At 40.9% G+C, this 16,011-nt stretch overlaps 1 protein-coding gene across 7 annotated transcripts in view; it reads left to right on the forward strand.

The window, feature by feature from the left end:
• The window catches only part of Sarnp (SAP domain containing ribonucleoprotein), a 55,875-nt gene extending 42,560 nt beyond the window's left edge, over positions 1-13,315 (forward strand). For all 7 annotated transcript variants that reach the window (NR_153109.1, NM_001359406.1, NM_001359407.1 and 4 more), the window contains 2 exons: positions 8,098-8,187; positions 13,010-13,315. Coding sequence is in view for 6 of the 7 variants with exons in the window: in NM_001359406.1 (NP_001346335.1) it covers positions 8,098-8,187; positions 13,010-13,051 (132 nt within the window). In the remaining variant the exon portion in view is untranslated. The remainder of the gene's footprint in view (positions 1-8,097; positions 8,188-13,009) is intronic.
• The last annotated feature ends 2,696 nt before the right edge of the window (positions 13,316-16,011 follow it).

The following is a 16,011-nucleotide window of genomic DNA, read 5'->3' on the forward strand; positions in this document are numbered from 1 at the left end:
AAAGATTTCTTATTAACAACATATATGATTGGTCTGTCTTATATTGTGTAGTTGAATTGTATTTGTTGGAACTCTAGAGAGAAACAACTTTGGGTGGTGGGTTATAGTTTTTGTCACTTCTGTGGATTCAGGCTGATTGACAGAGTGATGTTAGATGAGACAGATGTACGTGTTGAGGCAAAACTTATGTTGAAACAAGACATGTGTTGAGGCAAGACCTGTGGAGGACATGTCATGTTTGGAGGGTATAAATAGGACTGGATGGACTCTGATGGAGACTGAGCTTGGCTTGCTTGGGTTTCACGTCTTTGTTGATCTTTTGTTTCCCTGAGAGAGGCATAGCTGAGAACTTTTCTTGGCATTTTTCTTGGTTTCTCTTGTTGACTACTGTTGAGGCTGAGGTCTGGCTGTCTCTGTTAGGTAGTTTCATCATTGTTGATTTGTTTGTTATCTTGATGCTATTGAATTAGACGATTGGTGTATCTGAAGTATTTACATGTATTGCTATTAACTTGTAAACTGAACTGTCTATTTTTAAACAACATAGACATTTGCTCCAAAGAACCTTTTTAAATAGATCCACTTGCCCCATATCCTTTCTTTTCTACTACTTCTGGTAGGTGGTAGGCTAAAGAGAAGTTAGAGCATTTAAAAACCATCAATAGGGCCAGGCGTGGTGGCGCACACCTTTAATCCCAGCACTTGGGAGGCAGAGGCAGGTGGATTTCTGAGTTCGAGGCCAGCCTGGTCTACAGAGTGAGTCCAAGGACAGCCAGAGCTACACAGAGAAACCCTGTCTCGAAAAACCAAAAAAAAAAAAAAAATCAATAAAAATAGACATTAAAAATTTATAAACTTTCTTGCACTGACTTCTTGCTAAGTGAAGGAAAGACCCATTAGGGGAGAAAAAAATGTTAATTGGAAGTAGAAACTGCCTTTATTTTTTGTGTTTCTTTAATCATTTCCAAGATCGTTGTAAGGCAAAATCTTTTTTTCCATTCTACCTTTGCTGTGAAACTATTCAGTCTAAAGGGTATTTTCTTGACTATTTAATTCTGTTAAGGGAGCTGGACAGATGGCTTAGGGGTTTATAATACTGGCTGCTCTTCCAGAGGTCCTGAGTTCAATTTCTCAGCAACCACATAGTGGATCATAACTATCGATAATGGGATCTGATGCCCTCTTCTGGTGTGTCTGAAGAGAGCTTCAGTGTACTCATATACATAAAATAAGTAAATAATTTTTAAAAATTCTATTAAGACGCCTAGCTGATTTGTTTATTGCATGTAAAGTGCCTCTTATATTTTAGAAAACTATTGAATAGAAGGAATTAATTTAGATTATGTAAAGCCACAAATAATGTTTTCCCACATTATATCTGTCTGTCTGCCTGCCTGCCTGCCTATCTATTTATTTATCTATTTATATCTACACACACACACACACACACACACACACACACACACAGAGAGATACCTGAGTTGTAATTCCAAAACAGGAAGCTAAGACAAAAGAATTGTTACAATTTAAGGGCAACCTGGACTACAGAGTGAAACCCTGATAAAAACCAAACCATAACAACAGTAGCCATTATAATACATTAATGACAATACAGTACAATACAATACAACCAGTTTATGGTGTTTACTTCCTATGATAGTTCCCGTATGTTAAACACCGTTTTGTACATGTGATTTAGAACATTCTTGAGTATCTTAGTCATCCCTTCAGTGGGTCTTTTTCCTTAGTATTCCTTGAGGACTTTGTAAATGTAAAAGGAAAACAAGGATAGACGTCAATTTTAAAAAGTTGAGAGTACCTTCTAAAGCCTTGGTTTGTACTGTTGCAGAGGACTGGAATTGTGTTCCCAAACCTATGTGGGCAGCTTGTAAAGGTCTTGAAGTCACAGTTCCAGAGGGTTTGACTCCCTCTTCTGGCCTCCTCAGGCATGTACACATATTCACACAATTTAAAAATAAAAATAAACCTTTAAATAAAATACATGTTTAAAAACAGTGATAATGGCCGGGCAGTGGTGGTATGCTCCTTTAATCCCAGCACTTGGGAGGCAGAGGCGGGTAGATTTCTGAATTCAAGGCCAGCCTGGTCTACAGAGTGAGTTCCAGGGCTACACAGAGAAACCCTGTCTTGAAAAACCAAAAAACCAAAAACAAAACAGTGATAATGATTCATGAAAGCTTAACAAATGCAGATTACACCTTCTGACCTCTTTTTTTCTTTCTTTCTCCTTTTCCTCTTTTTGGTAATGGTCCCATTTTATAGCCGTGGCCTGTCTTAAAAGTTATGATGACCCTCATTGTACTAAGTGCTAGAGTTATAAACATGAGCTACCCCATCTAGCCTGTCCTGTTCTCTTTCTTGTTGCTGTTGCTTTCACTCTCTCTCCCCCTTCCTCCCTTTCTTTTTTTTCTTTCTGTTTCTGTTTCTGTTTCTGTTTCTGTTTTTGTTTTTGTTTTTGTTTTTTTTTTTTTTTTTTTTGAGACAGAGTTTCTCTTTGTACTAGTGGCTCTGTAGACCAGGCTTGCTTCAAACTCTGAGATCCATCTGCCTTTGCCTCCCAAGTCCTGGGATTAAAGGAGTGCACCACCACCTGACACTGTTCATTTTTCTTGTGTGTGTTGTTTTTCTCCTTCTACCAGGAGGGTCCCAGAGATTGAACTCAAATCATCAGGCTTGACAAGAAGTGCTTTTACCTGCTGAGCCATCTTGCCACCACCCCTGTACTTTTTATATGAGTGCACTCTTAACTTCTGTTAAGAATTATTAAATCATAAATGAGGTTTTTGTTTGTGTGCTTGTATGTGTGTTTTGTTTGTTTGTTTGTTTGTTTGAGCTAGTGTCTATTTAGTTCTGGCCGTTGTTATGTAGATCATGCTACCTTTAAACTCACATAGAGCCTCCTGCCTGTGCCTCCCAGTGTTAGGTTTAAAGGTTTTAAATGTGATTTTTAAAAAGAAAAGCAAAGACAAAGTAATTGGGTGCCAGAAGGGTTGTGTATGCGGAAATTTTTGGCATCAGGGATATTGTGTTTCCAGTCTTGAGGAATAAGGAGACTGGGGAAATAGAGGTATATGGGCTAATTTAAAAGCCAGTGCCCTTGTTTGGTTGATGAGGACAGGTTTTTCCTTTATTTTGGATGTAAATTGAATGTTTTAAGTTTACATTTGTTGGGGAAATAAAGCGTTTCAGATCAAACAGTTCTTTTTCTGAACAGGAGTATTTACGACAAGAAAAAATGTGTTTAGAGTTGAGATTGGTGGTGAAGGACAAGGTTCACAGGGTTCGCTAGGAGGGTCTCTGCTGCCTGCAGATGCACAAGCCCATTTATGTACTTGAGCATGGCCTCGGGGAACATTGGCTTGGTAAATGCAGAGAGATGTGCTTTGATTGTGGTAATTTTCCCTCAATCAAGATGGGTCTTGTTAGCCCATGAATCAGAACCTGTCAGGATGGAGTGACATTTATTGTATGTTTGTTTCCACACGGTGAGGGAGATGGAGTTGAGGGAGTTCCTAAAACTGTGTTGATTTACTGGTGCATTGCTATTCCCTGTAGGGCAAGGAGGAAGACCTCCTGAGGTGAGGGTTCTTGGCTGGGTAGGGGAAGGCAGGCAGAATATTTATTGTAACTGAGGAAGAGTATTTAGAGAAGAGGCTTTACCTAAACTGATAGCACAGATCTGAATAAAAAGAGACTCAGATGCAGGTTGTGGTATTTAGTCAGGATCTTTCCTGGCTCGTTCTTCCCTCATCTTTCAGCTAAACGATGAATTTAGCCTAAAGAATAAAGAAGTAGGAACAGGGCTGCCTTCCCACCACACACGCAGGCACTGCTTACCGGGTGGTGGCACATACCTGCAATAGAAGCACTAGGGAGGAGGATCTGGAGTTGAAGGCCACCCTCGGCTACAGAAGACCTTCTCAAAGACCAGTGGTTGGGGTGAGGGTTCAGTGAGTAAAGGCACTGGTGACCTGAGTGTCACTCCCAGAACCACAAGAAATGGAAGAGAGCTGACAGTAGAGAGGTGACTTATGACCTCAGGCGCCATCATACAACATGCCACTTACTGCTGCTGCTGCTGCTGCTGCTGCTGCTACACTACTACAACAACATACCAAAACATGGAGCTGCCTCCTCATGTTCCAGATTAATATAGGTTTTGTAGTGGGATTTGTAAGGGAGGTGGCCCTGAGGTTTGTGATTTCCATAATACTGTTTCAGCTATAGTTTATTATTTGTCTTAAGCCTGTTCGGGTGCTCGTTTAGTGCAGGATTGAGGTTTTTTTTAAAAAGCTCATAGTGGTAGTTATTGTTGGTCTAGTCCCTCCTCCTAACAATGAAAATGTTCTTTTGGTTCCTCCAGAAATTGGCTGTTGTCACATAAAAAACAAACAAACAAAACCTTCATTTATTTCTCTTTGTGTTTTTCCCCCCCTTCAAGGCAGGGTTTCTCTGTGTAGCTCTGGCTGTCCTGGAACTCAATCTATAGACAGGCAGCCTCAAATAGAGATCTGCCTGCCTCTGCCTCCCCAGTGCTGGGACCAAAGGTATGTGCCACCACACCTGGCTCTCCTTAGTTTTAATCTTAGTGGCAATCAGCAAAATCAAAAGTACTTGGGAACCTTGACCTAGGTAGTGAAAATGTAAGGGAGTTTTTTGTTGGAAACCTTTTAATCATGTATTACATTTCAACAGATGGGATAGCCAATTAGCAAAAGTTGGAAACAAATTCATCTGGGGAAAGTTGGAGATTACTAGCTGGAGTCCTTTCCCCATAGCCTGAGAAAGTAGAACACAGTTGGTGAGGTAGATGGAATCCTAGTATTGACAATGACATTATGAACGGACAGATTCTTCTAGGGAGGGATTTTGTGATTTCTCTGCGTTAGGAATTAGCACAGTATACTATTCTTCCAAAGATGTGTTTATGTAAAACAGCAAATTAGGAAAAGTGATTTCTTAAGTGTTGTGGATTCCAGTCCTGGCTGATTCTGCTGCTTACAAATTTGTGAGACTTTTCTACAAGGTACTTAATCTCTTTAAGCCTGAGTTTCCTGTTTATGAAATGAATTTGTTTATAGTGCCTAATTCATAGGATTATTATTATAAGAATTGAGATACTGTGTATGATACCAAGCACATAGAAACACTCAGATTAGTATTTTTGGTCAAGGACAAGACCTTTTTTTTTTTTTCCTTAGAACCTGCTTGCCATTTTTAGTTATGATGAATACCTCTACTATAGATTTAGTTTTGGTTATAAAGAAAAGGCTTACAAAAACTAGGTGGGTAATGGTTTATTCTGATAATACCAAATGATTAAGTTGTTTGTGTAGAGTTCATCCCTGTCTCACAGCCCCTAAGAAACCTTAACAGTACTTACTAGGAAAAAAGTTAGAGCAAAGGGAAGAAAATAAAGTGAAAGAGTCTAAGATCCTGCTAATGCTCACTCTGGCTGTATGAAGAGTTGGGCCAAATTGAGTGAGCACAGAATGCTAGATAGCTGCCCTGACTTTGCCTAGAGAAGTGGTTGCTATGATCACAGGGACAAAGGCAATTTCTTGGTTGGGACTCAAGAATGAAGTATTGGAACATCCCTGTGCATCTGTAGGTCTCTTGATTGTCTTTGCTTCAGAGACATAGTATGCCTATGGAATATGAATTCTTGGGGTTTAAACAAAAATAATTAAAAGTCTAGCCTAGAAGAATCTCACAGAAGAGCATTCAAAAATGAAAACAAAAAACCTGGCATGGTGACTCATGGTGTCTTTGATCCCAGCAAAAGGAACTCTGAGTTGGAGATTGCTGGGTTTATGTAGGAAGTTCCAGGACAGGTAGGGATACATAAAAAGACCCTGTCTCAAACAAACTAAAGAACTATACCATCTGCTTTCTCCAGCACTTTTATGGAGAACTGGCATATACTTGGGTGAGGACCTAAACACAGCTTAGTGATTTATCCTATTTTGTTATTTCCTTTTACCATCTTTCCTAATTATGCCCAGTCAGCTGCCCAGCAGCTGAAACCTCAGCACTCCCTGCCCTAGCTGCCGAGGTTACAGGTGACATTGCCTACCTTACTCAGTTGCAGCCTGGCTCTTTGAAACAGCTTAAAGAGAATGACCAGCTCCGTCCCACTCAATGTAAGCTGAAATATTCTCATACCCAGTTACTAGGTAGACATGAATGTCACAACTGCTTGGAAAGTATCCAGAGCCTCTGGCAGACGACTCTACTTGTCTCCTGTCTTTCAGGTGCAGGAGAAACAGCTCAGTGGTTACAAGCACACTGGCTGCTCTTTCAGAGGCACAGTTGAAACCTACATGTGGTTTACAACCAAGTGTAGCTCCCAACACCTTGATGACAGACATGTTCAGGGAAAGTACATAAAATAATCTTTAGAATTTTTTTTTTTTAAGTTTCATATTATTTAGAGCTTTCTGTGACTTTACTGGATAGTTCAAGCAAGACCTTGACTTGCTTAGCAAATTTCTCAAATATAGTTCTGGCCCCATTCTCCTTTTCTTCCTTCCTTGTTATACATATTGGAACTTGTGAGCAGGGACAAGTAGTTCAGTTATCCTTTACCAACTCACTTTCTGAAGGGACCACTCAATGTAATGTTCTCTATCTGCATTGCCAGCATTTCAATGTCTGTGAGCTCACATATATAGACAGGCCAGAGGTCAACTTCAGGTGTTGAATAACCTGAATAAGAGCCAGTTTCTATCTGTCTTTGTCTGTCTGTCCGTCCCTCTGTCTCACAGGACAATTTGGAAGAATCAGTTCTTTCCTACTATGCGGATACCAGGGATCGTTCTTAAGTGGCCAGGTGTGCAAGGGCTTTATCAGTGAGGCCCTCGGGGTGACTACACTGTTTTCAGAGGAGTCTTCCATTGTCCTGCATGGAGCTTGCTGAGTAGATTAGGGTGACTTGGGGCCAGTGAACCCTAGAGAGCTATCTTCTTGTCTCTTTCAACTCAGTGTTGGGATTACACACACAGTTTCTTACCCAATATTTATGTGCTGGGTGTCAGGATTGAACTTATGTCCTTATTTATGTACAGCAAATACTTCACTGTGACTTAGCCACCTTAGACTTTAAGTTTTTGAGACAATGTCTTGCTATGTCACTCACACTGGCCAGGAACTCACTATGACACAGTCTTCCTGATTCTCCTAAATGCTGCTATTAGAACCCACTACTGTTCATCACCATGCCAGATCTTTTCACTGGACTTAGATAGAGGTAATAAGGCCCTACTTAAAATAAGTTTCTAGTTGTTCTCATCTATCTTAACTGTATTTGTCTCCTATTACTGTAAGAAAACACTTGAGGCTAAGTAACTTGATAAAGAAACTTGCTTAGCTCAGTGATTTAGAGGCTGAAAGTTCAAACAGCAACATGGGTCGCACATCTTCCTGGTTGCGTTAACATCATGGCTGAAATGTTTCAGGAGGGGGGAAAATCACATTTCCAGACAGGAAGTGAAAACATGACTAAAAGGGTACATTCGATTTTTTTTCCCCTTTGAATACTTTATTTTGTCAAGAATCAACTCAGAGTTCTGTAAGAACAACCTTAATCCTTTCTGAAATGATACCACCCCTGACCTAGACAACTCCTGTTATGTCCAACCTCTTAAAGGTCTCACCACTTACTGCCACTGTCAAGTTTCTAGTCCCAGACTTAGAACACATGAGTCCTTGGGGCCAAAGTGCAAGTAAACTATATTACTAGGTGGTCTGTTTTGTTTTTGTTTTTGTTTCTGTTTTTTCAAGACAGGGTTTTTCTGTGTAGCCCTGGCTGTCCTGAACTTGCTTTGTAGTCCAGGCTGGCCTCGAACTCACAGAGCTCCGCCTGCTTTTTTCTCCCCAGTGCTGGGACTAAATGTGTGTGCCACCATGCCCAGGTGGTTATTATTTACTTTCTTTTCTGTCTTTTGCATTTGTGTGATTCTCAGCTCTTGATATAAGATTCGCTTGCATAATGTAACCAATAAATTACATTTTTATTCTTGTAGACTTTGTAAATAGAGTCTAACTTGATTTGCTGTTGTCTTTATCCATTGGCAGTCTGAGGATGATGAGAAGCTGAAGAAACGGAAGGAGAGATTTGGGATTGTGACAAGTTCAGCTGGAACTGGAACCACAGAGGATACAGAGGTGAGCTATATTTAGAATGCTTCATAAAATCAACAACAACAAAAACATCAGTTGTATGTGTAAGCACACACAGATGCACACCCATGCCCTTGAGTGTCAAGCTTCTTGTGTGGAGGTCAGAGGACAACTCTTGATTATGTGTCCTGGAGATTGAGCTCAGGTTGTCCAGCCTGCTTGGCTAATACTTCTTTCTACCTGTTCTCTTCTTTCCCTGGTCCTCCATAGAGCTCTTAAAAGAAGCAAGGAAAATTACATTGAGAGGGGAGGCAAAAGTACCTCAAGTGCCTCCATTTCCATAGCCTGCTTCCCCCTTATTAGTTTAATGTCTTTATAATCCTTTAAGAATTGTATACAGTGTGTATTGATCATAGTCACCACCTCTTCCTTCCAGATCTACTCACTGCCCACCTCTTTACAAAAACCCACAGAGTTACTCATAAGTCCAGGACCTGTAGATGGGCTCAGGGCCATCCACTGGAGCCCTACAGGAACCTGTAAAGAAAACTGGCTCACCCCATAGGTGGAACAACAATATGAGCTAACCAGTGCCCCCAGAGCTCGTGTCTCTAGCTGCATATGTAGCAGAAGATGGCCTAGTCGTCCATCACTGGGAAGAGAGGCTCCTTGGTCTTGCAAACTTTATATGCCCCAGTACAGGGGAACACCAGGGCCAAGAAGTGGGAGTGAGTGGGTAGGGGAGCAGGGTGGGTGGGGGGAGTGTATAAGGGACTTTTGGGATAACATTTGAAATGTAAATGAAGAAAATATCTAATAAAAATTAAAAAACAAACAAACAAAGAAACAACCCCCCCCCCCAAAAAAAAACAAAAACTGTCTCTTCCCCCGGAAGCCATCAGCTCTTAGAACCTCTTCAGTTAGGGGTGGGAGCGTTTGAACTTCTTCCTTCTCCATGCTGGAATGTTTACTAGTTTGACTTTGTGCAGGTTTTGTGTGGGCAGCCATAACTGCTATGTGAGTCATGTCAAAAAGACACTGTTCTCTAGCCTCTAGCTCTTACTGATTTTCTGCCCCCTCTTGTGCATAGTCCCTGAGCTTCATGGACGTTCCATACAGATGCCGTTTGTAGCTGAGTACTCCTCAGACACTTATTACTCTCTGCACTTTGATCAGTTGTGAGTTTACTACCATCCATTGTACAGAAACCCTCACTGTGATGAGGTCTAAAGGCTAAACTAATCTGTAGGTAAGTTAGGGTTAAGAGAGAGAGGGGTTTGAAGGCAATGTGATACTATGTCCATTTAGCGGAAGAATAGTAGGTTCATTCCTTAGGTCTGTGAGTGCTCCAGTCATGGGTTTTTGGTCAGATTTACAGTACTAGGGATGAACTGGTAATGTACATACTGTTGGGGTGGGCTTAAATCCAATCCATGGGCTCTTAACCACTCTCTAGCCAAACTTCTTGCTTGGGTACTTAAGTAGGCTAGGCATAGGCTGCTAAATACAAGTCTAATGTTTTTGTTTATTTTTGTTATAGTTTTTTTTTCATATAGTATGTTTTGATCATATACTTTCCCCTCTCCCAACTCCGCTCAGATTCTCCCCAACTCCCTACTATCCATGTTGTATGTTCTTTCTCAAACAAACAAACAAACAAAAATTTAAATACAATCAATAAAAAATATCAACCATCCAACCAACAAACCAAAAGACCCCCATGTAGTCTGTTTTGTGTTGGCCACCTATTGTTGGGCATGGAGGTTATCTTGGAGTGTGCTTGATATACCTAGAGGCAGTTCATTAGAGAAAACTGAATTTTCCCTTCCCAACTGGTATCAATTGCAAATAGCTTCTTTTATTTGGAAAGATGGGTTAGTGTGAGACAGGGTTTCTCGATGTATCCCTGGCTGTCCTGGACTCACTTTGTAGACCAGGCTGGCCTCAAATTCAGAGATATACCTGCCTCTGCCTCCTAACTACTGGAATTAAAGGCATACACCACCACTGCCTGACTAACATTATAACTTCATTACAACATTTCTTCTTCCAAACTCTCCCATACACTCCATCCCTGCTCTCTATCAAATTCATGACCTCTTTTTTCACCAAAAAAGGATGACAGTTTGACACTGGACAACCGATTGGCATTGTGTGCTTTTCCCTGGGAAAGACCGCCTCTCCCAATGCCAGCTTTCCCAGTTGCCTATGGTTCTTATGTAGAATTAAGCCTCGTGGGCCTTTCCCCTGCCCACTTCAGCATGTCCACTGGTGTCCTTGTTGAGTCCAGGATTGGGCATTTGTGTTGGTGAGACTAGTTTAGTTTTTTTTTCAAGCAAGGTCTTCACTGTCATCCAGTCTGGCTTTGTACTTGAAGCAGTTCTCCTGCCTTAGTGCCCTAAGTGCTAGGATTACAGTTGTGTTCCATCATGTTCGGCAGCTTTGGTTTTGATTTATAGGTGTGTATGTTAAATTCCTATGGAGGCCAAAACAGAGCTAGAGTTAATGGTGATTGTGAGCCACCTGATGTGGGTTCTGGGAACCAAACGTGGGTCTTCTGTAAGAATAACAAATGCTTTTAACTGTTAAGAGTCTCATTGTGTAGCTCCTATGTAGACCAATCTAACATTGACCTTGAAGAGATTCTCCTCATCTGGAGATAGTGTGTTTTTTTGTTTTTTTGTTTTTTTTTTTTTTTGGTTTTTGCGAGACAGGGTTTCTCTGTATAGCCCTGGCTGTCCTGGAACTCACTTTGTAGACCAGGCTGGCCTCGAACTCAGAAATCCGCCTGCCTCTGCCTCCCTAGTGCTTGGAGATAGTGTTTTAAAGATGAATGTTTTTATTCCAAATCTTGGAAGGATTTTTGGTTTTGTTTCATGTGCTTCTCTTGCCCCACTGTAGGTGGTATCTCTGTGTGCAGACAGATGTGCATGTAGAACATAAAGGTTATATGTAAACATTGACTGCCTTCATTTCTTTCTTTTTCTTTTTTTAAAAATGGTCTCTCACTGAACCTCTAGGTCACTAGTGGCTTGGGCTAGCTAGTTAGTGAGCTCCAGGGTCTGCCTGTCTCCCTTACCTTGTGATAGGTTACAAGCATGTGGCAATCTGCTCAGCTCGTATGTGGGTCCTGATGGTTGTTTGTGCAATAGCGTTTTACCATTTGAACCATCTTGCTATTTCCTAAAATTTCTTTATAAGTAAGCATATATGCCATGAAGATTATTGCTCACGGGCTGGAGAGAGAGAGCTCAGCAGTTAAGAGTACTTCTTTTTACAAAGGACCTGTGTCCATTTCCCATCATGTAAATGACACATAACATGTATGCAGACAAAACAGTCATATACATAAAATAAATCTTTAAAAATTAAGGTCAGTGTATACTTTTCGCTAGGAAAAAAATAAGAAAAAAATTTAGACTTTGTGCTACTGAAATAAAATACTATCTATAGGTAATACCTGCTTACTCGCTGAATTAGCAAAATGTACTTATTTCTTCTGATTAGAATTATCTCCGTACATGTAAGCTTTTATTAAGCCGGGTATTTCACTAAGTGGGTGCATTGGCTTCTGCAGATTAGAGGGTGATAGAAACAGTGGCTTTGGTTGGAAGTCATGGTCTGTTAGAGAATAGTAGCTTCTGAAGCTAGTGCACTTGACACGGACCAAAGGATTTGAAGTGTATTCTGCCTTAAAACTAAAAACAAAGAAACAAAGGAAAGGGGGAAGAAAAGGAAGGAAGAAAAGAAAGAAATCTGTATTAAACCTGCAGAGTGTGAATTGACTCCAGAACAATGCCTGTGTTCTGGGCAGTAGTTGAAAGTGAAGGACACAGTGCTTTTTCCTCGGCCACACTTGGATTGTGTGCCGCTTTCCAATACTCCCTTCTTCTTTTTTTTTTTTTGTTTTTGGTTTTTTGTTTTTGTTTGTTTGTTTGTTTTTGCTTTTGTTTTTTAAGACAGGGTTTCTCTATAGCCTTGGCTGTCCTGGAACTCACTCTGTAGACCAGGCTGGCCTCGAACTCAGAAATCCACCTGTCTCTGCCTCCCAAGTGCTGGGATTAATGGCGTGCACCACCACTGCCTGGCCCAATACTCCCTTCTTTAAGAGATCCTTTCATAATACATAACTTCTGAGCCTCATTGTAATCACCTACTAGTGGTGTTCCCATGTGACCATGGCAATTGAGTAGGTATCTAAAAGTAATTAGAGTATCAGTTGTGTTTAGAGGCATATATAGCACTACATGGGAGCTGCTAAATAATAAATGAATACCTGAGGGAATTCAGACATGAGGGAGAAGTCTTAATGAGAGGAAAGAGAGAGATCCACACCCTTCCTCTTCCAACTTATTCTCTTGGCATTGAAGTGTTAGTCTCTCTGTGGATGGTATTGTTTAACTCTTTGTCCTCTGAAATCTCCCATCTTCCTACTGATTGTAAAGAACTCTACATTTTTCTGCTACACTTTTCTTCACCCTTTCTTCACTCCCTTAACATGCTTTCCCCCTCACCCTTTGTGTGTTTAACTTCATGCTATATGTGTGAGTGTGCTTAACCTTATGTATGTGTGAGTGTGCTTAACCTTATGTATATGTGTGAGTGTATTTAACCTTATGTATATTGTGTGTGTTTAACTTTATATATATGTGTGGGTGGCTGTGGCTCCCTTGTCTCTCACCTTTTTCACTAAGCCTCCCCAGTTCTGACCAGATAACTTGAGGGATTCTGGAATAAAGTCTCTGTCTTGAAGACAGGGGTTATCTCTTCTTGGGCCTTTTGACAGTTAATGTGAGTTTGGTTTAAAAGATGCCCGAATCTGCTATTATCTTGCAATCTAATTTTTTTTTCTTGCTTTTTGTTACAGGCAAAGAAAAGAAAAAGAGCAGAGCGTTTTGGAATTGCATAATGAAAAGTTCGTGCTTTCTGCACCATAGTGTTTTCCATTTCTCAAATTTTTCTTGGTTTTATATATACATACACACCCCTACCTACCTACCTATCTACATACACAGTCATGTGCCTCACAGTGAGGAAGCATGTACGTTTGGTACATCCTTGAATTCAGTAGCAGTTTTATTTAACTGCTCTTCTGCGTTTAAGATTGTTGTGGTTTTTGTTTTTAATTATTTTTGCTTATTAATAAAAAAGGAAGAAAAGAAAATGTGTTTTATTAGGTGTTCCTTTTAAGTTTCTAGAGACTGATTAGACCACATAGAGGGAGTGTCAATGGCAAATATTAAGGGGACTAACTGTAATGCCTATATCATGTAGAAAAAGAAGATAAAGAAGAGGATTGCGCCTTTAATCCCAGCACTCGGGAGGCAGAGGCAGGCGGATTTCTGAGTTCGAGGCCAGCCTGGTCTACAAAGTTAGTGCCAGGACAGCCAGGGCTACACAGAGAAACCCTGTCTTGAAAAACCAAAAAAAAAAAAAAAAAAAAAAAAGAAGAGGATTGGGTCTACCATCTAAGCCTATTTATTATCTTCTTCATACTCACAGATATGCTTTTATTTTATCCTTCATAAATGAGGCCAAGTCACCCCAAGTCTTTGCTTGGGTTGAAACAGCCCATTCTGAAGGAGAAAAGCCTTGGAGATTTTAGGAAATGTAAAGGATAAAATGTGGGGCTAATGACTGACTGCCTTCTACTTTGAATGAAGCCTAACTATATAAAGCAGAACATGGCCCTATCTTTTGTAGCAGAAGTCACTGTGTGGGACCTAGCTCAAGAAGGTAAATGGGCTGGCCACTCCTCAGGTCGAAGGATAGAAATCCAAGGCATGGCTGGGTATCAGAGATGTTAGGCATTGTTGGGACAGAAGTGGAACAAGATGCTGTGTGTGTGTGTGTGTGTGTGTGTGTGTGTGTGTGTGTGTGTGTCCATCTCAGTACTGGGGATCAAGCACAGGGCTTATACAGCACAGTAGTCCCAACCTTGCTTCCACTTTGTAGTCAAGTTCTGTGCTAGTGTGTCCTCAACTCTTACAGTTAGAGTGGTGGCATAACAGTTTTGGATAAGGTTCAATTTCCATACTGAGTCACCTCCTTAGGAAAGGTTTGGCTGTCTGAGCAGATTGCTTGTTCTCTGTGTAGATATGAAATATGCCACTTGGCCTTTTTGATGTGTTAATATAAGTTCTTTCCCACATACTTTCCTTTTATTTTTCTCTCCACAGTTTTTTGTTTTGTTTTGTTTTGTTTTGTTTGAGAGAAAGAGGTTTCACCGTAGCCTGTCTTGGGACACGCTGTATAGGCCAGGAGACCTTGAGTCTAATCAGCCTTCTTAGCCTTCTTAGAGCTGTGATTACAGACAAGCACCACCACAACTGCCTTGGCTTTCTCGTTTCAATCTATGTTTTAGTGTTAATAAATGCTTCCTCTGGGAGATCTCATCATGAAAGTTCCCTGATTTGAAAACTTGGAGCTGGACATTGGTAGTGCACTGGTAGAACCTTTATTACAACCACTAGGGAGGCAAGGCAGGCAGATCTCCGAGTTCAAGGTTAGCCTGATCTACAGAGTGAGTTCCATGACAGCCAGGGCACAGCTGTAATCACTGCACTCATGGGACACAGGCAGTTTCAAGGCCGGCCAGCTGCTACATATTCTCTGACTCATAAGAAAGGTGAAAACCTAAGTTTAGACACTTTAGGAAAACTTCTATGGAGAATAGATGAAAGCTTGCCCACTTATTGTGAAATTTGTCTCCTCTGAGACTTTGGAAAAACTTAATAGAAAAAGTTCATTAAAGTTTTGTCACCTCAGCCAAATGTTTAATTGGAGTGACTTTCTTCCCATCAGTCTGTGAGCCCCCTAACCCCCTTTTTTACATAAGACTATAACTTCCTCTCTATAGTGTCTTCATCTGAAAACAACCATAGAAAATTGCTGTTTTGTTTCAGGAGACCGTGTATAGATTCAGAAGAATTTATATCCTAGGATGGCTGTCCATAACTAAATATTGATGGAACAAAGTAGATACTAATAATAGAATTTAGCTGTGGGGTCCCTTAATGTGGTCTTTTTTGCTTGTTCTGAGACAGGGTTTCTCTATGTAGCCCTGGCTGTCTTGGAACTCCTTATGTAGACCAAGCTGGCCTTGAACTCATAGACACACTTGCCTCTGCCTCCTGAGTGCTGGGATTCCGTGTAATCTTTATCTCTTTGTCCTCCATAACCTTGCAGAAACATACTCAACTCAAGCTAGGATTCTCTGTGTACTCCCCAACCCCTCATTTTGAGACAGTGTTTCATCTATAAACAGGGCTGGTTTTGACTTCACTGCATTTTTCAGCATCAGCCTCCCAAGTACTAGGATTATTAAAGTAATGTAATGACTGCTGCGCCTGGCCAAGGGAGGTGTGTGTGTGGGTAGCATGTTAAGGCTGGAGGACACATCAGATTTCTTCTTGAGTACCATTTATTTATTGAGTTAGAGTCTGGAGCTCATTGATTAGCTAAAGTGGCTAGCTAATAATTTCCACTGATCCACCTGTCTCTTACTCCCAGATCTGGAGTTAACAGACAAATGCTACTGGACCTGGCTTTTTATGTAGAAGCCAGGAGTCTACACTCAGGTTCTTTCTGTAGTTGAGCAGTAGGCATCTACGGACTAATCCATCTCTTTAGAGCCTCTTTTAAGGAATAATCATTGTCTTTGCTTATTTTCTTTATCTCTTTCTTTTTTTTTTGATTTTCAAGACAGGGTTTCTCTGTGTAGCCCTGGCTGTCCTGGAACTCACTTTGTAGACCAGGCTGGTCTTTAACTCAGAAATCCACCTGCCTCTGCCTCCCCAGTGCTGGGATTAAAGGCGTGCGCCACCACGCCCGTCTTATCCAACTCTTTCAAAACAAAACAACAAGGTC

This window comes from Mus musculus, chromosome 10 (assembly GCF_000001635.26).
Source record: "Mus musculus strain C57BL/6J chromosome 10, GRCm38.p6 C57BL/6J".
In the NCBI taxonomy this organism is placed as follows: Eukaryota; Metazoa; Chordata; class Mammalia; order Rodentia; family Muridae; genus Mus; species Mus musculus.